This window comes from Gracilinanus agilis, chromosome 4 (genome assembly GCF_016433145.1).
Source record: "Gracilinanus agilis isolate LMUSP501 chromosome 4, AgileGrace, whole genome shotgun sequence".
NCBI lineage: Eukaryota > Metazoa > Chordata > Mammalia > Didelphimorphia > Didelphidae > Gracilinanus > Gracilinanus agilis.
The window spans coordinates 117811748-117838377 of NC_058133.1; the positions used below are offsets into that span (position 1 = coordinate 117811748).

The window sequence follows — 26630 nt, forward strand, 5'->3', positions numbered from 1 at the left end:
TCATCCTCAAATAGGACCAATCTCCTTTTGGACACCTAAGTGCTCTGGTCCCTCAAGTGATAAAACATAAGTAAACACATGAAAAGACTATTTTCTAAGCAGTAAAGTGCCACAGTGAAGACGGTAAAGGAATGGAAGAACTAAGTTCAAATCATGGCTCAGGCACTTCTAGTAAAGTAATCCTGGGCCTTCAGGTCCAGATAATCTCTTCTTTTCCTACCTCTTGACTCCCAAACAAGAAAGATATTTTTCTCTCTGGCTTTCCAAGTTATCATCCTTCAATAGGCTCAATCTTCTTCCAGAAATCTTAATGCTCTGGACTCTGGAAGTTCTCTTTCTAGTCCTCAATCCTATCTACTCCATTTCTTATTGAACAAGAAAAATTACCCTAGATAATCTTCATGCTTTGGTTTTGTAAAATGAGGCTAATAAGAGCACCTACTATGCTCGAGGTTACTGTGATGATGAAATAAGTTAACATGTGAGGCACTTTGCAAACCTTAAAACACCATATAAATGTAGAGTTTTTTTAGAGTATACTATTTAATTTTCATTGTTCATTGCAAAGTATTAATTTTTTAAATCCATGTTGTAATCTATTCTAAATAATGGTAACAAGGAAAAGAATACCTAAGATAAAACAATAATACTTTAGCTAGAAAACTTGATATATATTCCAACATAGTAGATACCAACAATTTCGGTAACCTGATTTACTATAACATCTCATTTACCTAGCACTGTTGGGGGAGTAAGGGATTTTGAATATGAAAAATGTCCAGGTAATTGAAATCTGGCCCTTTAATTAAAGCAATTAAATGTTTTTATATTTTACCCATTTGTGGTAGAAACATCCCTAAAATGTCCCTATGTTTTAGTTAGAATATATTTAACAAAATTGTGATTTTGATAAGCAATCACTGTATTGTGGGCAACAATATGCTCAAAATTTATTGAGATGTATTTCATTGAATTCTCCAGATAATGGTACTATACTATTCTAATCGGTGGTTCAGTTAAAAACTGACTACTACCCATTCCCCTTCAATGATTCTTCAGGGGCTAGAAAAGTAGATGGGGATATTTTCTACCACAAGATAATCTGAGTGCTATTAAGTAAAAATGTTATGAAGAACAGGTGCTGAGAGTACCTCAAACTTTACTTTGGTTAGATTTCACAATATTGGTATTTGCTTAAAACTTGTTATCCATACTGCTGCCTTTACAGTGATTCCAAGGGTCCCTATGCTTGCAGGTGCTGCCACATCTGTTCCTTCTTTCACAGCTGCCTATATTTTCTACTTAGGCAGAGTGTCTGGTGGGCCTCATCCTACTAATAACAACCACTGACTCCTCACCTTGGACTCTAAGTTCTACAAAGTACTTGCCAAGGTCTATCATTTGCTTTTCTGCTCTCTGATTATAACTGCAAGCTAGAATCAAAAGTAGTAAATTAAATCTGAAAGCTGAAATTTTTATCTTTCCATGCCCAGCATGTAGCAAAGAATCTGGGACACATATTAGACATGTAACAAATGCTTCTTGACTGATATGCTCTGAGCCTGAGAATTAATTGAGTGTCCTTACTTTGGGATGGCTCTTTTTTGGGGCTTGAAGACTCCTATTTATTCACTTGCAGATTTTTACAGAAGACATAAGTTGCTAGATAATATATTATAAACATAATAAATTCCATTTACCCTTTCAAGTTAACCACTTAAAAGAAAACTAAACATTTTACCAGTAGCATACCCTAGAGCAGGGGTCGGCAACATATGGCTCTCGAGCTCTTTTGAGGGCCAGATATGGCTCTTTCTGCAGGAGCCATAAAGTCAATTTTTTTTCAGGCGCTGTTACAGGAGTGTGCACTGTGAGCACTGTATGGCTCTCACGAAATTACATTTAAAAAATGTGGCGTTTATGGCTCTCACGGCCAAAAAGGTTGCCAACCCCTGATCTAGAGAATCTTACACTTGAGCTTTGGAGGTTAAAGTGATGGTTGGCTACTTCTGACCCTGTGATCCTTGATTGGCAGGAGGAGACAAAAGTTGGCTGTTTCTTATTTGCCAGGATTAAAATTGTCTTGGGAACACAGAGAATCAAGAGTGAAGCTTCCTGAGACTCATAAACTGGTTGAGCACCTTCTATGTATAACTCCTACATTTAGTGCTAGTATCATTACACTGCAATTCATTGGACAATCAGTGGCAGAGCAAAACAAACCAAAAAAAAAAACTCTATTACTTACCTGCCTTATAAAGAAATCTCCATGAATTAGAGAAACAATACCAAAGTTTGTATACTTAAATATGTGATCCATCAACCACATCATCTGAGCAACAACCTGAAATATTTGGAAAAGGAAAAGTGATTAAGTCTTGGGTAAATTGAACTTGACTTTACAAGTGGTTCAGTCTGGGGGAAAAGCACCTCAGGTTATAAATCCATAAGAATTCTTTTGAGCACTTTTCAAGCTAACTCCAATCTACCTTTCCAGGTTTATTAATTATTCTCCTTTACATACTCTACAATCCAGCCTTTCTGTTTCTCCAACACAAGACATTCCACCTTCTGTATAGGATTTCATCCAACCCTGGAATGCATTCCCTGCTCACTTTCACCTTGTTTAAAAAAAAAAGGCAAACCCTAGTTCCTTGAAAGCTGGGTTTATGACTCTCCACCTACTACTTGAATATTTCATACAGTTATGTGTAAATATTGTCTTCCCCAATAGAGTGCATGTTCCTGGAAAGCAGGGACTGTTCGTTTTTTGTCTTTGAATTCCCAGTGCTTGGCAAAGTCCCTGGCAAATGGTAGGCACTTAAAAAATCCTTGCAGGTTAAATGACTGATTAGAAGACTAATGCTAGTTCTAGAGATAAAAAAAAGGTTATTATATACATTTGGGATTTATGGCCCCTGAAGTCTAGATTTTCTGCATAGTTCTTTGTTCATAATAAACAGCCACTCAAAACAAAAAGTTTTTTAAAATTAGAACTTGTAGTCCCTACTACTACTGTTCTGATCAAGAAATAATTTGCTCCTTTGAGGCTGAAACTGCCCAAATTTTATGGACCTTAAGATAGTCTATGCTAAAAATGACAATAGTAAAATAATGCTTAGCAAATCATTTTTTGGAAGCTTCAATATTTTAAATCAAAAAATAATATTTGTAAGTGTTTATAAACTCCATTGTAAAATGTATCAGTTCAGGCACCCAGGAACAAAGACCAATGGCAAAAACTATGTATGAGCTTGTGAAATAGAATTCTGTTTATAGATTTTATTGTTTAGAATAATCAAACAATACCTTAAAAGCCCTATTTCATCACCCTTAAATGCCAACTTAGAAAAAAAATTTACTTTCCTGAGCACTGGAAGAATATGAAATGCTAATACAGTATCAATCACTAATATTGCATAATAATTATTAAGGCAATTTTAAGGCAAAGGAGTAAATTTAAAATAAAACATAAAAAGAAAATTAATGAATTTACTAATTGATCTTTCCTGCTGAGGTAATGAGCTGTTCTTGATCTGGCTTTAAGTGAAGTGAGGATTATAACCCTATCCAGAATGCAGAGCAAATTTTATTTTTGCTTCTGATAAGAAAACATTATCCACTCCCACCTTCTAAATTATTGTTTTAGACAATTCATTCATTGCCTAAAACAGTATTTGCCTTCACAGCAAAGCTTCACAATAGTAAATTTAAAATTCTTTAAATTTTTAATGGTCAGTAATAGCTCACAATTAAATTACACTGGGGAGTATTGAGCTAAATTTATAAACTCCTATTTTGTTTCCCTTCTGAAAAGACATTCCCAAATATTCTACAAGGAATTTTTTTGTCAACATTCTTCAGGCTAATTGTTTATAACCAAATTCAGTCCACAAGTAGGCAATTTCAAATGGAATATTCTGCTTAGTTATTTGGATTTGTACTGAAATGTGAACAACAAAGTGTTCCATCTGAAGCTGTTTCAAGTGGAATATTAACAAAGTAATAGCTCATTACAATTCCGCTATCACAATCAAGAGAATTCATCTTCAACAGTCTTCCTCTATCTTTGTCACAGAGCTTCAGGTAGCTATTCCCATAATCTTGAGTTTTTTAAGGTTTAAAAAATATTTCTAATTACTTTTTCTTGAAGGAAAAAACAAAACAAACCCTTACCTTCCATCTTCCAAGGCAGAAGAGTGCTAGGCAATGGGAATTAAATGACTTGCCCATGGCCACACAGCTAGGAAGAGTCTGAGGCCAAATCTGAACCCAGAAGCTCCCGAGTCACCTAGTTGCCTCCCTATAATTACTTTTCAAACACCGTTTTTAAATGCAGTTTTGCAAAAAGCAGCCAAAAAAATCTATTTGGCAATGAAAAAATTTTATAAGAACTCAACAATCAGGAAGTAACTTAAGGAAAGAAACAAATAAAAGGTATCTTTCTTTACTGTTAGTAAAGCCTAGAGATAAGAGAATGTGACTAGTTAATATGTACCCCAATTTCAGCTTTAGTGTTTTTAAAATATTGAAGTCATTTATCTATAAAACAATCTTTTAACTACTTCAGAGGCTCAGTGACTTTAGCACAGTGGGTACTGTCTCTCATCCTCTTCTAACTTTTCTCCTATAAATCCACCACCACCATTCGACATGCTGGGAGCCTTCAATATGTTCTTTCGATAAGGCATAGATAACTATAATTATAAACACATGAGTCATCCATCGGTTAATACTCACTCTCTACATTACCAGCCATCTCTTTGTGGTCATACATTTCTCCGATGATATCCATTATGTCACTTCTGTACAATTCCTTTTTTAGCCAATAGCCTGTTTATGCCCCCCATGAACCTTCCCATTGCCTTTAGTAGGATCCTCAGTTTCAACACTTCAAAGATAATGGTATTCGGTGACTGTTAGCCATACATCATCACCTGCAGAATACTACAGTTGAGCCTTTGTTTTGAAAAAAAATTGCTTAACCTAACTTTTAAAACTATGTCATTTCAAAAGAAAGTTTAGCTCACTTTTCTATTTTTTTTCAATTCTGGGCTCAGTTCATTGCTTATGGTCATTGTCTCCTGCTGATGTCTGTCCAAGATATGTGATGTACCAGTTCTGCGGTTTGTTCATTGAAACACATATCATAAAACTAGACAATAATGCATTCTTTACCCACATGATTTTCTTGCTTAAATAATAAGGTTGAACTCTTGAGTAATTATAGATGTCATTTAGACACTCTGCAATGTTCTAAAATCAGCACAATGTCATATCTAAATAGCAGAACTACGTTAGTCAACTCCAGAAAGGAGAAGAGAAGAGAGGAGAGGAAAAAGACAACATGAATCATGTAATCTTGGAAAACTTATGTGTAAATTTGTGACTGGAATACAATAAAAGGGAAATAAATAAATGAATGAACAAACAGATAAGTAAATAAACAAGCAAACAAATGAATAAATGAATGAACGAACAAATAAATGAATAGCAGAACCAAGAGAACCTCCCTATCTATAGGAAGTCCTCTTTAATTTAGACTCTGCACTTAATGTCCTTTAGGACAGTTGGAAACACCTTGATGAGTATACATTCCCTTCATTTATGCCTCAGTTGTTATCAGTAATCAAAGGACTGAAGAAAGTTATTTTCACTGTTAACAACCTAAGGAATTTTGTCTGATTTTAACATGTGAATGGGAAACATATTGTTAGATGTCTTAATTTTAAAAAAAATTCAACCAAAAATTAGCCCAGTAAGATCTTGGGTTCTATGTTTTCAGAACAATTAGTTGACATTGAGATATTGTCTTTTTTAGCATTTCATTTGCAAAAGATTACCTGTTCTCTTTTCATATATTTTATCAAGAATATTCTCAATGTATATGGTAGATTATTTCCAGAATAACTTTGTAAAGGTAGGAAAGTGGGAATATGATTTGTTAGCTATTATTAATATTTTCTCTGTTGCTTGGGAGGGTTTTTTTTTAGTGGTGATGTTTTCTGTTTTTTTCCTCATTTTTGTTCTTCTCTCCTCTTTTTAATACCAGGAGTTTTCAGTTTTTCAATGATCTCAAATGATCTCAAAATGGTTTCACCTCCAGCATTGATAAGCTTTGTGTATTTCTCTTCTAGTTGAGCTGCTCCTCCCATCTTTGTTAGCTCTGTGCCATTTCCACTTCCATATGTAATTATATGTAGGATTATGACACTTAGTCCAAATGTGGTAGCTCCACTGTCCTTGAAAGTGAAGAGTTTATTGAAGATTTCTACAACAAAAATATTGATAGGTCTTTTCCATTCTTTTTTTGTTGCCCTCTTTTCAGTTTTCTCCTTAAGTATCCTTAATAACTTCTGATAATTTTCTTTAAACCTGTTTTTGTTTTTCAGTGAGAAAATGCTCATAATACCCTACCACCTTTTTCTAAGATTTGGTTGCTCTCTCTCTTCACTTGACAAAGAGATCAACTATTTTCTGTCTGAGGAAGTTTTTTTTGTTTTTATTTTATGTTTATTTCATGTTTTTTTTTTCATATGAATTGCTTTAAATCAGTTAAAATTCTGTAGGAAATAGTTATTATTGTCAATCTTTGCTCTTCCATTCATTTCCCATTTGGGCAAATTAAAAGGTTGCTTGAATAAGTCAGGTCAGATTTTCATTCTATGTCATCTTTTTTCATTTTCTATTCTTTTTTTCAGTTTTGCATTTTTCTGTAATAAATCAGTCATCTCTAACTATACACAGGCAGCTGAATCAGCAATGACTCCCATATCAATAAACTCATTTCCCATAGGTTAAAACAATCAGTTTCATTAGTTGTTATGTTATCTGGTATGTGTTTCTTGAGGAAAAGTATTAGTGATAAAATATGCCTAAGGCTTCTACATAGGGTATAAGCCTTTTCTTCACTTTGTGTTTCATAACCATTCCACAGAACAATACTTACACCTTCCTTTTAACTAATAGTTTAAACAAACAAAACCCCCAGATTTAGATATATAGATTGCAGTTAAGTGGCTAGTAAACTAGACAAGGAAACCAGCTTCCTTCAATGTTTAGTCCAAATCTCATTTTCTCCAAGAAGCCTTTGCTGGCTCCCCTCCCTCCCTCTGAAAGCCTCCTCCTACCCACCTAGATTAACTTCTCTTTACAATGAAGAGCACTTGTATATATGGAAGTGTCTGCACATTGCCACCCCAATTAGATTCTGAGCTTTCTGAGGGCAGGTACTATTACTTTTACCCTTTTTTGAATGCCCAGTGGTTAACACGGTGCATGACACATTTGGCAAAACCCTATTGAAACTATTATAAAGGTCTCTTGTCATTTCAAGGGGCAGCATTCCATAATCAAAAAATTGTCTAAAATAAGCTCTGGTAGAATGCCTGCCCTTTGATCCAGCCATACCATTGTTGGGTTTGTACCCCAAAGATATCATAAATAAACAGACTTGTATGAAAATATTTATAGCTGCGCTTTTTGTGGTGGCAAAGAACTGGAAAAGGAGGGTATGTCCTTCAATTGGGGAATGGCTGAACAAACTGTGGTATATGCTGGTGATGGAATACTATTGTGCTCAAAGGAATAATAAACTGGAGGAATTCCATGTGAACTGGAAAGACCTCCAGGAATTGATGCAGAGTGAAAGGAGCAGAGCCAGAAGAACATTGTACACAGAGACCAATACACTGTGGTAAAATCAAATGTAATGGACTTCTGTACCAGCAGCAATGCAATGACACAGGACAGCTCTGAGGGATTTATGGTAAAGACACTACCCACATTCAGAGGTAGGACTGCAGGAGAGGAAACATACAAGAAGAACAACTGCTTGAATGCATGGGTTGAGGTGGACATGATTGGGGATGTAGACTCGAAACTACCACACCAATGCAACTATCAACAATTTGGAAATAGGTCTTGATCAATGACACATGTTAAAACCAGTGGAAATGTGCATCGGCCATGGGTGGGGGAAGAGTGGGGGGTGAAGGGGAAAGTAGGAGCATGAATCATGTAACCATGTTAAAAATGAATATTAATAAATGTTTAAAAAAATAAATAAAATAAGCTCTGGCCTATGCCCTCTAACTTTTTGAATCAAAGTATTATAGAGCTGTCAGTCAAGTCTTGTTGGTGAACTCAAAGTTATAAAACTGTACTATGATTCAATTTTTTAACTAAAAAACTAATAATGTCATAATACACAAAAACCTTTAAAGCAAATGATGATCTCAATTACTGTTTATCCATTTTCTCCCTCTGAAATTAAAGGTATTAATTTAACAATGAGATAGACTCCAAAAGTTATTACTAAAAACGAAATTCCAAGTTTCATGGTGCCAAATCTTATATACAAATCCATATGAATAAATCAAACCCCAATTTACTGATCAAATAAAAAGTTAAATAAAATAAATTCAACTACTTTCTCAGTAAAAATACTTCCCCTAGAGTAGATATTTATGTAATTATTTTTGGAGATAAAAGATTACAATGCCATCAGTTGAATATTTCATTAATCATACTTTTTAGATTAAGACAATCCATTCTTCCTGTATTCAAGTTAAATGATTGTAGGGGAACTTACAAAATTGGATATAACTTAAGAAAATGTTCCTAGATAAAAGAATTAATCTGGAAGAAATTACCTGAATCTTTCTATAGAAAATTTTATCTTTTCTAGAATGGTTGAGTATTCTGTTAAAACTAATAGACTAGTTTGTACTTACCATATATGCTACAAACATTAATCACTTTAAAAGACTGAGAATGCAATTATAAATATTAAATATAATCTAATCATTTCTTGATGCTTCTGAAAACACTCAAATCTTTCTTGCAATGCCTCCAGGAAATAATCACTAATGCTAAATTTTCATACTTGTAAGTATGACAGTTCTAATCAAAAGGGACTCCCAATTCACAAAATGCTGAATAAAACAGGAAAAAAAAATAAAATTCAATGCCATGTATTAAGTAGACAGGTAATAGTTATTCCAATTCCAAGTGTGCATCAGCAATTCATGACAATCTCTCACATTTCAGTGAACTGGTTTCTAAATAACTATGTCTTTTCAGAAACTATTCCATAATGCAAATATGACACTCGTTATACATTTTAGTAGCAATTATATACAAGGCTCCTATCCTCATGAAGCTTATATAATCTAATAGGTAAGGAATACTATATAACAAAAGTTAAAGTGCTATAAACAAAGGCAAAATTACTGTGTTAAAGTTGAGATGACCTAGGAAAAGGAGGGAGACAGTGGTAGGATTTTAACAAGTAGACAGAAAGGGAGATAGCATAAACCATGAAAAAGACACAAAAGGGGAAAATGTGAGGTATATTTGGAAGATGCAAAATAACCCATTTTAATCTGAACATAACATGCATAAAAGGAAGTGGAGAGAAATGAGCCTGAAAGTTTAAGTTGGGGCCAGTTTATAGAGCCCCTTGAATGATAATGATAATGATAATGATAATGATAATGATAATAATAATAATGCTAAGAATATATTCATATAAATGCTTTAAGGTTTAAAAAGCACTTTCATCACAACAGCTGAGGAAAATAATATGTGTGCATCTCTCCATTTAGAGATAGAGAAATATGAAGCTAAGGAATCTGGACATTTTAAGCAATAATGAGCCCACTCAAAGCTTTTAAAATGAACAGTGACACATATCAGAGTTCTACATTTAAAAAATTAATTAATTGGTTTGTGGTTTATGGAATAAATTTGAGAAAGGAAAGCTACTAGCTAGAATGCAGAATTGTACAATGAAAAGAATGCAAGTCTCAGTATTTCATCAATAAAACCAGTATAATAATAACAATAATAATAATAATAATACAACTGGAAGGGGATAGTAAGGTATTCAGAAGTTCTGAGTCTGGATGTCTAAAACAAATGTATCACTAAAAGACCTAAATGAGTTAGGTTTTTGAATGAAAACAAGTCCAGTTTGGGCTGTGTGGTGTTTGAGGTATCAGAAGGACATCTACTCAAGAGATATCAAAAATGCAGCTGAAAATACAAGTTTAGGGCTCAAGAGAATAGGGCTGAATAAAGAAATATGGAATTTTCTGCATAGAGAAAAAGTACATATTCTGAGACTCAAAGTTTTAAGTATACTTTTTTGATTTTATTTCACTGTCTATAATGATAGACTGGTTATTCTAAATCAGATTATGTGTGCAAAATGTATATAAATGTTAGCTGTAATTATTATTATTTTAAGGTATACAATCAGGGCTTCTAATTCATCATTTTCTCTTCCGAATTTTGAAATTCTATTGACAGTACTACTTTCTTGTTACATCCTCTTCTAATAACTCTGGATTGAAAGCACAGAATCTTCTATAGAATGAGGAGGTTGAACAAGATAACCACTAAGGTCCCTTCTATGTCTAAATCTATGATTTTGTTTTCTTATTCTCCTTTGACCACTTATAACAAATCTATCTTGTTGACTCATTTTAATTTCTCTAACATCTTTTTTTTCCTCCCATTTCTACTCCTACTACCATTCTGGCTTAGGTTCTTAGCATCTCAAATATTTGCACATCCTTTTTCTTAAATATTACTATACAAATTTTTCTCTCAATTAGTTTTTCAATTCACCTTTAATCTCAACATTTCTTGGCCAGTGTGCACACTTTTATTTTTATTTTTTGTTTGTTTTTAATTTTAAACCCTTAACTTCTGTGTATTGGCTCGTAGGCAGAAGAGTGGGAAGGGTAGGCAATGGGGGGGGGGGGGTCAAGTGACTTGCCCAGGGTCACATAGCTGAGAAGTGTCTGAGGCCAAATTTGAACCTAGGACCTTTTGTCTCTAGGCCTGGCTCTCAATCCACTGAGCTATCCAGCTGCCCCCAGTGTGCACACTTTTTAAATCTGAGGAAAGAGCAATATTTAAATTCACAGCAACTAGTATTCTAAATTCAAATTCTTAGCAAATCTAGTCACATACTTGGAATAGAGTAATTCCTGTCTGATCCCTTTAATAAAGGGCAAACAAGAAAATGAATAAGGTCTCAGCATTTATAATGTAGCAAATTATTTAGTGTTTCTACTGTCTTTTATAACCTAAAGATAACCTACCATTCCTTTGTCCTGTAGGCACATCATTAACGTGCACACATCTCCTGTTGCTTGATGGTTCACCAACATCATAGCTTCATCTTCTGAAATTGCTTTAATATCTTCACCCCACTCCATTACTGTAAGAATAAAAAGTTTCAAAGCTTTCATTTGAAGACTCTATGTTCCTAAAAATCTTTAAGTAGACAATATGCATGTGATACAACTTAGATCAAATTATGGTATATCACTTTATTATAAAGGGTATATATAAAACAGTTTAGAAAAACTTTTCCCACAAAATTAGAAAACTGACATTAACATTTTTAAAAGCCTAGAGTGGTATAGGCACACATCCCCTAGGGGCATGGAGGGGACATTTTTGCATGCCCCACTCCACTCTGGCCAGCCCAATGGGAGCACTTCCTCCCTCCCCAATTTGGGGTAATGCAGGGCCTCACAGGCACAGCTTGAAGGTCAAATTTGAGCACAGGATCTCTAAAAAGTTCACCAATGTTGGCCCAGTGTACATATGAAAAAGTCTTTTACCGAAAATAGAGGTACATATAAAATCAACTATTTTAATCTTAATGTAATTATCCACTTATTTCATGTAAACTTATTGTCTAGAACTTTGAACAGAATTAATATGATAAAGTACTATTAGTTTTCAATAAGCCTTTTCTTAAAAAACTTTGTCTTAAAATTAATACAAGTATTAGTTCCAATGCAAAAAAGTGATAAGGGGTAAGCAATGGGGGTTAAGTGACTTGCCCAGAGAAATACAGCTAGGAACTGTCTAAGGCCAGATTTGAACCCAAGGCCTCCCACCTCCACAGGCTTGGCTCTCTATCCACTAAGCCACCCAGCTGCCCCCACTAAACAAACAAACAAAAAACCCTGAACTAATATATAACATATATTAAGTGACTGCTTTTACTGGCAAAATATATCATGACTTAATTCTACTGAATCCCATTTAAAATATACATACAAAATTTTCAAGGTTACTAAATTCAAGGAATAATGACATCGCCCTGATCAACATCTTTACCTCTTTCTCCCCAAAAATTTTCAACTAAGCCTGTTGGAAATATCTTCAGTTCAATGATGAAAGTTATCAGGTTAAAAAAATCTTACTTTAATAACAATTATGCTAAACATAAAGCTAGAAATAGCTACTTTACTATATAAATAACAAGCAAATTTCAAACTGTAAATCAACTTTTCTTCTAAAGTCAAAGATGAACAGAAATATGAAGAGAAAAAACTGAGTGACAAGTTTGATTTATAAAAATTCTTCCTTCAAAGCCCAATTCAGATTTCACTTCTTATGTGAAGATTAACAGTTAGAAGTAGAATGAACCAGCTATCCATGGCAGTCATATGGTACATACTTGCTGCTTTGTGTTATTGGTTAATTTTTAGATATACAGATATCTTCTCAATATTTCCTTATGTTCCTCAAAGTAATATGCATGAGGTCTCTCATTTTTATTTTAAAAATTAAATTTATGCTAACCCTCAAAATTTCCTTAAGTTTAAAAGGATAAAATAAGTAAAGTTGTAGAAGGTTTTCCAACACTCCAATCAAGAATATATCAAAATAATAGTATTAGCTGAAAACAAACATTAAATACAAAAGTGAGCATAATTTTATGGTACAAAGTAAAAAATACAAGACTGATGTCTCTTTATAGTGCTAAGACTTAGTTTTATGTTTTATTTTTCAAATGTACAAAGCCACAATTCCTCTCAAATAAAAAATGAAAATCACTTAACTTGTTCAGGAAAATGTCTCCCCAAATGGTTTTCCTGGCTCAGAATAGCTAGACAAGTTCACAGTTCCACTACCAGTAAATTAACATGCTTGCTTTCCCACAGCTTTCCTAGCATTTGTCATTTTCCTTTCTTTTTTTACTTTTTTGTCAACTTTCCCAATCTGATAGGTGTAATAATCTCAAAGTTGCTTTATGTACATTTCTTTAATGATTAGTGATTGGTGAATTATTTCAAATAGCTTATTCATAGCTTGGATTTCTTCCTCAGAAAACTGCCTATTTATATCCTTTGACTATTTATTAATTTAGGGAATGGCTCTTATTCTTATAATTTAACTCAAAAAAATACTGAAAATTCTCTAGCACTGTCTCAAATTTATTAATCTCCAAAATGTCCACAGTGCAATAGCAATGTAACATACAAATATGAAGTTAAATGTTTTACACTTCAGATGCCTGACCAAAAAAATAGTATTAGGAACTAAACATTTGGAAATTTTAAATAAAATTCTGCATAATTTAGCTAAGCAACAAAATTTATTCTAGCAGCATGCTTTTGTTCTTTACAAAATCCCTGGTTTTTCAAGTGCAAAAAACTGACATAACATTTCTTGGTATTGGATAACTTAAATAATACAATTAATCTACTTTTATTATTAAATTACTTGCCTCCAATATGCACAGGCTGAGTGAACTTGAGAAAATCACTCCGTGCCCCCCAAAGCAATTCTCTAAGACATGAAATCATTGATGAGTTGGCTGATCTGCACTGCTAAAGGGATGTTTCCCCTCCAGAAACACACCACCACCACCACCACCACCACCACCACCACCACCACAATAATGAAATCATATACCTGAACATACCAACATTCAGTACTCTTCTCTCACCCAACCACTACCATGCCCATCAAGCAAAAGTTACTTTTAAAACCAAAGATAATTTTTCAGGTGTTAAAGTTGTTCGTTTTATTTACTAAAATGAAAATGTACCAAAGATATGCATATCACAAAATAATTTGTAGGAAGATAGTAAAACATTATACAAAGGGGGTGAAATCAATTTAAATTAATTTTACTAACTCTATTCTTGTTTATAAAAAGTTGATCTATTAAATATTAACCCCTAAAGGAGTAATTAAAATTAAGCATTCTTATTTCTATGTTGTATAAAACTTATTCAGTTTCTTTAAATTGTACAAAGGCCCTAAAGTCCATTTGCCTAATGATCTCTATCTAATGATAAAATAATTGTCTGTTAGTAAAAGGCCTGGCCAACTCTTCTAAGCTAACAGCAAGAAGCTGTAGAGTAGCATGTTGGGGGGAAGAAAGGAGGAAGGCAGAAAGATTGATGTACTGTACTATACTGTACTTCCTCAATAAACTAAAAACAGGTTAGGCTTAAATTATGTCTTTGCTCTTCATAATTTCAGGTAGGTTCTTTCATGGTTTTAAAAATCTTAACCTGGTTGTCATTTCTTATGGCATGTTAGTATTTCATCATAATCATATGCCACAACTTCTTTAGCCATTTCCCAATTGAAGGCCATCCTCTCAATGTCCAGTTCTTTGCCAACACAAAGACAGATGCTATAAATGTTTTAGAACATATACATTTGAAAAAAAAACCAACTACATAGGTTCTTTTCCTTTTTCCCTGATCACTTGGGAAATAAAATTAATAGTGGTATAACTTTTTGGCATAATTATAGATTGCACTCCAAAATGGTAGGATCAGTTCATAGTTTCATACAGAGTATATTCAGTGTCCTCATTTTTCTACATCCCCTCCAACGTTTGTCATTTTGCCCTATATTTATCATTTTAGCTAATCTGATAGCTCTGAGATGATATTTCAGAGTTGTTTTAATTTGCATTTCTCTATTCAATAATAATTTAGAGCATTTTTTCAAATGACTATATATAGTTTTGACTTCTTAACCCAAAAACTAGCTCTTCATATTTTGTGACCATTTATCACTGGGGAAATGGTTCATATTCTTTTTTTAAAAACCCTTACCCTTCCATCATAGAATCAATACTATGCTTTGGTTTCAAGGTACCAGAGTCATAATGGAGTTTTAAGTAACTTGTCCAAGGTAACATAGCTAGGAAGTGTCCGAGAGTGCATTTAAACTTTCCACCTCTAGGCCTGGCTCTCAACCCACTAATTGTACCCATATTATTAATACATTTAACAAAGTTCTCTACATATATCTATGAAAAATTTTCCCTGTTTTTTGCTTTCCTTCTAATTTTAGGTACTAGTTTTATTTGTACAAAACCTTTTTAATTTAATGTAATCAAAATTATCAATTTCACAATGCTTTCTATATATTGTTTATTCATAATTTTTTCTAACCATAAATCTAATGGACGTTAAGTTTCATATTCTACTAATTTGCTTATTATCTCCTTTTATATCTAGGTCATTTATCCATTCTGATCTTATCTTGGTAAAAGGTGTAAAATATTGGTCTACATCTAGTTTCTGCTAGACTGTTTTCCAGTTTTCCTAACAATTTTTTATCAAAAAGTGAATTCTTATCCCAAAAGAGTGGATCTTTACTTTGTCAAACACAATGTTTATATAGTCTTTTACTACTGCTTATTGTATATCTGTGCTGTTCCATTGATCTACTTTTCTATTTCTTAGTTGGTATCAGATAGTTTTGATAATTACTGCTTTATGAAACCGTTTAAAATCTGGTGCTGCTAGATCTTCTTTCTTTACATTTTTTTTCATTAGTCCCTTTGATATTCTTGATCTTTTGTTCTCCCAAATGAACTTTGTTATTTTTCTAGTTCAATAAAGATGGCATCAAATAAGTAGGTTAGTTTAGGTAGGATTGCTTTTTTAATTAGATTGGCTCTGCCACTCCATGAATAATTAATATTTCTCCAATTAGTTAAATCTAACTTTATTTTTAATTAAAAAGTGTTTTATAATTATGTTTGTGTAGTTCCTGATATTTTTGGCAGGTATACTCCTAGATATTTTATTCTACCTATGGTTATTTTAAATGGTTAATATTTTTTTTAAAACCCTTTGTACTTTGTGTATTGTCTCATAGGTAGAAGATTGGTAAGGGTGGGCAATGGGGGTCAAGTGACTTGCCCAGGGTCACACAGCTGGGAAGTGGCTGAGGCCGGGTTTGAACCTAGGAACTCCTGTCTCTAGGCCTGACTCTCACTCCTCTGAGCTACCCAGCTGCCCCTGGTTAATATTTAAATTTAAATATTTATCTCTTCTTACTGGACCTTGTTGGTGATATATAATATATATGATACTGTGCTAAAATTATTGAAAGTTTCGATTAATTTTTTAGTTGAATCTCCAGGATTTACTATATATACTATTATATCATCTATGAAAAGTGATAGTTGTATCATAGTTTTGCCCATTCTGATTTCTTCCATTTCTTTTTTCTTCTCTAGCATTATTATTAAATAATATGGGTGATCTTGGGCTATCTTATTTCACTCCTAATCTTATAGGGAAGTCTTCTAAGGTATCCTGGTAAAAGATAATGTTTGCTGATGATTTTAGGTACATTCTTCTTATTAGTCTAAGGAAAAATCCATTTATACCTATGCTTTCGAGTGTTTTTAATAGGAATAAGTGTTGTATTTTGTCAAAAGCTTTTTCTATATCCACTGAAGTAATCCTATAAAGTAATCAACTTTTGTTGTTGATGTAATCAATTGTTAATAATTTTCCTTATATTAAATCATCCCTTGATACATGCCATATAACCTCTTTGGCCATAATATATGATCTTTGTGCTATATTGTAGTCTTCTAGCTAATATTTTATTTGGGATTTATGTACATTAATGAAATATGTTTATAACCGTGTTAGGGAACACATGGCAGAAGAGCCTGAGCCTGCTTAGGGGGCTGATCTCCTCCCACCCTCCAAGCACCTGAGGACATTTCTCATATGCCCTGCCCCTCTGCCTAGCAGCCCAATAGGAAAGCTTCCTTCCTCCCCTGTTAGGGGTAAGGTGAGGGATGGGGAGAGATTTGCAAGTTCAAGAGGGTTGCAGTTTGGTCACCTAGTCTCTAAAAAGTTCAATATCTCTGATATATAATTTTCTTTCTCTGTTTTTACTCTTCCTACTTTAGGTTTCAGCACCATATTTGTTTCATAAACAGAGTTTGGCAAGACTCCTTTGCCAATTATTCTAAATAATTTATTTGCTATTGAAATTAGATGATCTTTAAATGTTTGATAGAATTCACTTCTAGCCCCAATGTTTTTTTCTTAGGAAGTTCATTTATGGCCTATTTTATCTCTTTTTTCCAAAATAGGTTTGTTTGGAAATTCTATTAGTCTAAGCAGTTTATATTTTTCAAGAATTCTTTCATTTCACTTAAATTGTTAAATTTATTGGCATATAATTGGGCAAAATAACTCCTACTAATTTCTTTGATTTTATCTTCATTAGTGGTAAATTCATACTTTTCCCCCCTCTTTTTATTTTTTTTAATATAACCTATACCTTCAATCTTAGAATCAATACTCTGTATTGGTTCTAAGGCAGAGGGCTAGGCAATGGGGGTTTTAAGTGACTTGCCCACAGTCACACAGCTAGGAAGTGTCTGAGGCCACATCTGAACCTAGGACCTCCTATCTCTATACTTGGCTCTCAATCCACTTAGCTACCTGGCTGCCCCCGAACTTTTTATTTCTGATGCTAGTGATTTGGTTTTCTTCTCTTTTTAAAAAAATCTTATTAACCAATGGTTTATCTGTTTGGGTTTTTTTTTTCTTTCATAAAACCAATTCTTAAATGTTTATTAATTCAATGTTTTTTTTTTACATTCAATTTTGTGTTAATTTCATCTTTAATTTTTTTAGGATTTCCAATTTGGTATTTAATTGGGAATTTTTAATTTATTCTTTTTCTAGTTTTTTTTAAATTGCAAACTCAACTCATTGATTTGCTCTTTCTCTATTTTATTAAGCATTTTGAGATATAAAATTTCCTCTCTTACTTTTGCTGTTTTCCACAGATTTTGGTATATTGTCTCATTATAATTTTCTTTCATAAATTTATTCTCTTTACAACTTGTTTTTTATCTCAATCTTTAAGATTAAGTAATTTAGTTTCCAATTTTCTATTTCCATAGGTCCTTATTAATTTTATTGCATCATAATTTGAAAAGTATGCATTTAATAATTCTGCTTTTCTGCATTTAACTATACGGTTTTTTGTTTCTTAATATATGGTGAGTTTTTGTAAAGGTACCATGTACTGCTAAAGAAAAGGTATATTCCTTTCTATTCTCATTCAGTTCTCTCCAGATATCTATTATATCTAGTTTATCTAAGATTCTATTCACCTCCTTGATTTCATTTATTTTTGGTGAACTTTATCTAGTTCTGAGAGGGAAAGGTTAAAGTCCCCCACTATTATAGTTTTATTATCTATTTCTACTAGTAACTCTTTTAGCTTTTCCTTTAAAAATCTGGATGCTATAACATTTGGTATATATACACCTAGTACTGATATGCTTCATTATCAATAGCTTTTAATTTCATGTAGTTTCCCTGTTCCTCTGCTTTAATTAGTTCTGTTTTAGTTTTAACTTTGTCTGAGACCATTATTACTACTCCTGATTTTTTTTTGTCAGCTGCTGCATAACATTCTCCTGTAGTCTTCTATTTTTATTCTGTGTTCTCATTTTTAAATGTCTTTCTTGTAAGCAACATAGTGTTGGGTTTTGGTTTTTGTTCCATTGCACAGTTTATTTTATAGGTAAATCAATCCCATTAACATTCAAATTTAAAATTACTAGTTGTGTATTTCCATTCTATTCTTCCTTTCTGTTTTTCTTGACTCAATTTTTATCTTATTTCTCCTCAGCTCCCTAATCCATAATTAATATATAATAGTGATTATTATATATTACATATTATTACAATGTATAATATTATATTATCTATAATAAAAATATAATTAATATAATAATAATCCATAATCCTAATAAACTCCTTCTAAAAGTCCATCCCTTATGTTGACTTTGAATTATCACTCTGCAAATATTAATAATAAGGAAATGGGTTTTGAACAATAATACATGTAAAACCCAGTGAAGTTGATTGGAGAAGTCTGGGAGATAGAAAGAAGGGAGGAGGGGAGGGAAAGAACATAAATCATGGAACCATGGAAAAATATTCTAAATTAATTAATCAATAAAAAATTTAAAAAATAAAAAATAAAAATTAAGGTTCGTTTCTTATTTTCTACCCCTGACCATTTAGTTCTAAATTAAGCTACCTTTTCAAGGTTCCTTCCCTTGTCTGCTCCCCTTCACCCAACTTTTTTATCTACCCTTCTAAGGGTCCCTTCCTTTATCCTTTTCATCTTAACCCATTTCTTAATATGAACTTCCTCTAATATTGCCTCCTTTATCCCCTTGTCTTACCCTCCTATTCTTAATATGAATGTCTTCTAATGTTCTCTCCCTTATCTTATCCCCCTAGCCCTCTTTTCTCTTAATGTATATAGTGGCTGATCAGGAGAAGACTGCAGGGACTAAGCACACTCACCAGACACCATTTCTCAAGCTATAGCTGCAGAAGAGCAGGAGCGAACACATGTGGGCCCTCTCTTATCTTTGTCTTCTGAGCAATTTTCCTTAATTTCTTAAAATAGTGTTTAGACTCTTTTTTGATCATAACCTTCATGTAGTCCAAGATTCTCATATTAATAACTCTTCTCAATCTGTTTTCCAGGTCAGTTGCTTTGAAATAAGATGTTTCTTCAAATTCCCTTCTATTTTTTAATTTTATTATTTTTTTGTTGTCTTATGAAAGTCATTCACTACCCTTGTCTAATTTTTATTTTAAAGAGTTATTTTCTTTGTTGAGTTTTTGGATCTCTTTTTCCAATTTTTTTTTGTTTTACTGCATTCTTTTTCTTTTCTAATTTTTCCTCAATCTCTCTTATTTGGTTTTAAAATCTTTTTTAAAGAACTCTTTTTGGGCTTGTGTCCATTTTATATTTTTCTTTGGAGTTTTGGAAGTGGGTGTTTTAATTTTACTGGCTTCTTAATTTGAACCCTGACCTCTATTTCCAAAGTAGCCATCTATGGTTGGGTTCTTTCTCTTTTGTTTATTCATTAAAAAAATTTTTTTAACCTATGCTTTAATTGCTAAAGTTTATGCTAGTGTCAGGCTCTGCTCCCTGTGTATATGAGATATCTGGGGTTTCAGTTTTTTGTTGCTATTTCCTGAGCTCTCTGGGGATCTTTGACCTCTTGGTTCTTCTAAATTTCTGTACTATAGGGTTCCCAGAAATGCTGTCAGTTCCAATGCTCTTATTCTTTGTGGTCTTTTCCAGATGCTAGGAGGGTCATCTTATCCCTATCTTGGAATCACAACCAGAGACTCTGCTATCCTAGGGTTCTTCAGCAATTGCACACGGCCATGTGTATCCATGTCTGCTCTTCTGCAGTCATAGTCCAAGAGTGTGTCTGGTCAGTGCACCTAAGCCCTGCTGCCTTCTCCTGATCAGCCACTAGTCTGTCATTCAACACAGTTGACTGAAGGTTCCAAGCTAGGCTACAGCCTCTATAGCTGTGTTCAGACCTTCTTAGTTGTTGAATTGGTAACTAGGACTGCCACCTAGAGTTGTTTCTCCCCAACTCTTAACAATTTTTGCTGCTTTAAAGTTCACTCTAGGGGCAGCTAAGTGGTTCAGTGGATTGAGAGCCAGATCTAGAGACAGGAGGTACTGGGTTCAAATTTAACATCAGATACTTCGTACTTGAATGACCTTAGGAAAGAAGTCACCCCAATTGCCTAGTCCTTGCTCCACTTCTGCCTTGGAACCAATACATAATACTGATTCTAAGATAGAAGATAAGGGCTTAAAAGGGGGTGAAAATTTCCTCTGAGGCATTCTTCATAATTATTTGTAGGGAGATTTGGAAAGTGAGGTAATATCTTGCTCTATTTTGCCATCTATCCACAGAATTCCCTTCAGTCATTCCATCTTGCAATGAGATATTCAAACCATTAACTGAACTTTAAAAAAAAAGGGCCACCATAAAGAAAACAAAACTTATTGACTAACAACTGCAGCTGAGGAATAAAGAAAAATTCTACAAAACACTCAACAAGATCTTCCAACTCAAGTTAACTTTTATACATTATGACTTTGCAATTGTGATAATGAGATTAAATGTACCCTGCCCATTCTTAAATCTAATCACCAAAAGTGTAAACAAATCCACTTAACTCTCAAGTGGGGAGGTCTGTGACCCACACGTGCAAGAATGGGTGACAAATCAGAATTTACTGACTGCTTCCTGGGCAGTCCTAAGAAAACCATCTGTTGTGATTGGACAAGTAAACTAAGAGGAAGGCACAGGAAGTGATGAAAAAAATGGCCTGGATAAATTGAAAGAACTTCCGGGACTCACTCTCTTGGCTCTTGGCTGCTCGCTTCTTCTTGTGGTGGGTGACTAGGACCTCGAGGAGCTCCAACCACTGGCTGAGACCTTGGACTAAGTGATACTGCTGTTAATCTCTTTCTTGGAATTAAACATGGTGAGTGTAAAGCCTAAATATTCCTGGACTTCTCTAAAGAAACTGCTCTTTCAAGAGATTCTGTGACTGAAGCTTCTGCTTCATTCATCTCCAGCCTTCCAGCCTTGGGTTCTCAAAGAGGATTAATTGGATCTGCCTGGTTTGAACAAGGAGGCCAGAACAAATTACTTAGCATGTTAGATTACTTATCCTATCCTATCCTCTCTCTGATGTTCTTATTTTATCTTCCTCTTCTCATTTGTAAATAAACTTCCATAAAAGTCATTTTGACTTGATGTTATTCTTTAATTGGGGATTGACAATTATTCAATTCCCTGGCGACCAAACCTTTTAATATTCAACCAACCAAAATCCCTTTTTACCCCTTACACAGTAAAGGTAAAGAGATAAAGGACAAACGCAAAAAGATATGGCCCAGGGGGCAGCTGGGTAGCTCAGTGGATTGAGAGCCAGGCCTAGAAACAGGAGGTCCTAGGTTCAAATCCGGCCTCAGACACTTCCCAGCTGTGTGACCCTGGGCAAGTCACTTGACCCCCATTGCCTACCCTTACCAATCTTCCACCTATAAATCAATACACAGAAGTTAAGGGTTTAAAATTAAAAAAAAAAAAAAAAAAAGATATGGCTCAGGTTTAGATATGAAAGATTTTATAAAGTACAGGTCTCCCAAATTTTGTCATCAGACACCATATCAGTAAAACATTCTTGAATATACATGTGTATATTTAAATATATTACTGTACTAATAATATAATTATAAAGTATAAAAATTTGAAAATTAAAAACAAAATAAACATGAAGTAATATTTTATCACAGAGTCAATGAGGAACTACTAGAATTTATTGAGAAAAGGGTTGATCTAGTCAGATCTGCACTTCAGGAAAATCTTTTGGGCAATTGTTTGGAGAATGGATTAGAGACTTGCAATTGGAGGGGTGATTAAAAGGCTTAATAGCAAGAAGGCACATGAGCCTTAGCTAAAGTGGCAGTTGTAAAAAAAACAGGACAGATACAAAAGATATTTTGAAGAAAGAAATTATAAGATTGGCAACTGAATGGATATACTGTATGGGGTGAGCAAATAAGTGGAGATGACACTAGGATTGTGAACCAGGGCAAATGGAAAAATAGCCCAATGGGAAAGTTTGGAAGAAAAAAATAATATGAGACTTGAGATCACAAACCATGCATTCCTAATCAACTTGTGAATTACACTGTCCCTCCCCTCCCCCCCCCCAATGAAAAGGGAGCAAGGGTTCTTTCTTGCTGGTCACTTCCCTGGAACTTACTCTAGGCTATTTGTCATTGCCAACAGATGCTATTAGATGTGGGTGGGATTTTTCTGTTTTATTGGTCAAAGTCTTACTCAGAAGGAAAGAAGTCAGGAGCTTGCACAGCAGACAAGGGATAGAGTGGGTATGTCAGGAAATAAAGGCAGGAGTGATTGTGTGGGAGACAAGTCCTAAGATCAGCTATCACAGGGAATTAGGGTTACAAACCATCTTTCCACCTTCCAACTGGTTATTTGTATACTTCTGGGTGTTAAGTCATAACCCTCCCTTGAACTCCAAAGTGGAGAACACTGTCGCAAACTACTTAGAAGTCCTAATTCTATTCATCATGAGTTAATTCCTTCCAGAAGAGAATAAGGGGGAATTCAACATGACAACCAATGAACAATATCATAAAACCCAAAACTGATTATATCCTAATAGAGGAAATGATTGTTTACTAACTTGGGCTTCATATCATTATTAGCTATAGGCAGTCAGATCATCTCTACTATTTAAATTCAAAATCAAGATCAATTTAGAAGAAATACTAGGGGGCAGCTGGGTAGCTCAGTGGAGTGAGAGTCAGGCCTAGAGACAGGAGGTCCTAGGTTCAAACCCGGCCTCAGCCACTTCCCAGCTGTGTGACCCTGGGCAAGTCACTTGACCCCCATTGCCCACCCTTACCACTCTTCCACCTATGAGACAATACACCGAAATTAAGGGTTTAAAAAAAAAAAAGAAGAAATACTAAAAAGAAGATGACATTTAAAGCTACTGCAGTAGTTCTCTGACCTGACCTATTCAAACAATCCATTAATACCAAAAACAAAAACAACAAAAAAATTAAGACATTAGTCACAATTACCATTATTTCAATACTATGAAATTTTAACAACTGTTTTAGCCCATATTTACTTGATTAAGGGAAGAGACACAAAAGCCAAAGATTGCTTTAGAATCAAAAATGTAATTTGTAAAACACTACAAAGGACTGAAACAAAAGATTACTAGACCTATTTATCTAGTAAAACATTGAATGGCAAAACATAAAAAAAAGAGCAGCTGGACCATAACAAGAAGGTACAGTACACTAAGGCAACTCAAGTATGAGGCAATATCCATTTTTTTTAACTTTACTTTCCGTCTTAGTAATAATTCTAAGATAGAAAGAAAAGGGCTAGGTAATTGGGATTAAGTGACTTGCCCAGGATCACACAGATAGGAAATATCTGAGTCCAGATCTGAACCCTGGACCTTTCGACTCCAGGATTGACACTGTTCACTGTGTCACCTAGCTGGAGCTGAGGCAATATCATCTTAAAAGCACTCCAGGATCATTTTATAACAAATTTCATGGAAAAGAAGATAACAAAAAATTGAAGGAAGTTACATCAATACTCAAAAAAGGCTAACTAATTTATTTATTCTTAACATTCATTTAAAAATTTTTTTGAGCTCTGAATTTGCTCCCTCCTTCCAGTTTCTCCCTCACTCATTGAGAAGGCAAATAATATATCACTTACACATGTAAAATAATGCAAAACCTATTTTTTATTAGCCAGGTTCCCAAAAAAAAAAGGGCAAGAAAAAATAAAGTAAAAAAATTATACTTCAATCTATATAGAGTTCATCAATCTTCTTTCTGGAATTGGATAGCATTTTTTTTATCATGAATCCAGACTTATGTTGGATCATTGTATTATTCAAAGTAGCTAAGTCTTTCACAGTTGATCATCATTACCTAGACTGATGAAACTCTATACAATATTCTCTTTGTTCTGCTCACTTCACTTTGCATCCATTCATTTAAGTCTTTCTAGATTTTATAACCTTTTGGGCGTAGTTCCAAATATTCTCTAGAACAGATGAAGTAGTTCGCCACTCTACCAACCGCATTTAGTGTCCCCATTTTCCCACATCCCCTCCAGCACTATCATTTTCCTTTCTGTCATGTTAACCAATCTAACAGGTGTGAGGTAGTATCTTGGAGCTGTTTTAATTTGCATTTCTCTAACCATTACTGATAGCTTTGATTTCTTCTTTTAAAAATTGCCTGTTTATAATCTTTGACTATTTAGTAATTGGGGAAGGGCTCTTATTTTTATAAACTTGATTCACTTTTCTATATTTTTTGAGAAATTAAGTCTTTATCAAAGAAACTTGCTAGAAAATATTTTCGAAGTTTCTTGCTTTCCTCCTAATTTCGGCTGCATTAGTTTTGTGTCTGCGAAACTTTTAAAATATAATGTAGGGGCAGCTGGGTAGTTCAGTGGATTGAGAGCCAGGCCTAGAGAGAGGAGGTCCTAGGTTCAAATCCGGCCTCAGACACTTCCCAGCTGTGTGACCCTGGGCAAGTCACTTGACCCCCATTGCCTACCCTTACCACTCTTCCACCTATAAGTCAATACAGAGAAGTTAAGGGTTTAAAATAAAAAAAAAAAATTTTTTTAAATAATGTAATCAGAACTCTCCATTTTACTTTCTATGATCCTCCTTATCATTTACTTCATCAAAAGTCATTCCCTTATCCATGGATAAAATTTTCCAGATTCCCCTAATTTGCTGATGTCACCTTTTTATGTGTAAATTATATATCCTTATCTTGGTATAAGGTTTGAGATGTTGGTCTATAACTAACTTCTGCCAAACTATATGCCAGTTTTCACAGCAATTTTTGTCAAACAGTGAATTCTTGCCTCAAAAAGCTTAGGTCTTTAGATTTATCAAACACAAGATTACTATGGTCATTACTACTAATCTGTTCCACTGAGTCACCACTCTATTTCTAGAGTGTTTTGATAAGTATTGCTTTAGAATATGGTATGAAATCTTTATTTTTTTAATTAATTCTCTTGATATTCTTGACCTTTTGTTCTTCCAAATGAATTTTGTTATTATTTTTCTAACTCTAAAAAATAATTTTTGATAGTTTGATTGGTATGGTATTGAATAGCTAAAAGTGTCATTTTTATTATGTTGGCTCAGCCTACCTATGAGCAATTAATATTGTTTCAGTTATTTAGATTTGACTTTATTTTATTCAAAGTGTTTTGTAACTGTGTTCATATAATCTCTTGGTTTGTCTTGGCAAACTTAGTACTATGTAAGGATTAAGGTGGGAGGAAGGGGGCAGCATAATTAGCCAACGTTTCATGAAAGAAAAGGTATTTATACTGGGCATTTCAGAAGGAGAAGGCATTTCAGGCAAGGGAACAACATGAACAAATGTATGGAAGCCCTACAGTGAGGGATATGCACAGCAACATCTTACAAGTTCAATTTAATGAGAACACAGAATATAAGAAAGATAGTGTGAGAATGCATGGAAAAGATAGGGTCATTGACAGATGTATAATGACAATCTAATTAGTATGAATTTTATTTGGTATGCAGTGAAGAATTCCAAACAGAGGAATGACAATCTAATCCTTTTTTGAGGAAAATTAAACTGGAAGTAATATGAAGAAGAATGGGTTACAGAGAAGTGAGTAGAAGTAGAAAAATAAGTTAGGAGCTAATTCACTTGAGTGGGAGTAAAAACCTATATATAATAAGATGCTAGTAGTAGAAGTATAGGAGGGGAATTTGACAGGTTTTCAAATATGAAAAGACATTTTAAGTGACATAATCAGCTAAGCAAAGAATATATATAAAGTATTTACTATGTACCAGGAAGTGTAGTAAGTTCCTAGGACATAAAGAAAAGGTAAAGAACAGTCCTTGCCTCCCAAGAAATTTACAATCTAATGGAGAGGCTGGGGAGAGAACAAACAAATAACTAAGCATAAACAAAGTATATACAGGATAAATTAGAAATAATCAACAGAGCTTCAGAAGGCACTAGAACTAAAGGGACTTGGGAAAGGCTTCCTATAGAAAGTAGGATTTTAGCTGAGATTTGAAAGAATCTTGGGAATT

General features: G+C 33.8%; 1 protein-coding gene across 1 annotated transcript in view; it reads right to left on the reverse strand.

Moving 5' to 3' along the window:
- The window catches only part of LPGAT1 (lysophosphatidylglycerol acyltransferase 1), a 91725-nt gene that overhangs the window by 27677 nt on the left and 37418 nt on the right, over window positions 1-26630 (reverse strand). Inside the window, exons 2-3 of the mRNA XM_044674313.1 lie at window positions 11115-11233; window positions 2249-2344 (exon numbers count right to left, since the gene is read on the reverse strand). Coding sequence (XP_044530248.1) covers window positions 2249-2344; window positions 11115-11233 — 215 coding nt within the window. The remainder of the gene's footprint in view (window positions 1-2248; window positions 2345-11114; window positions 11234-26630) is intronic.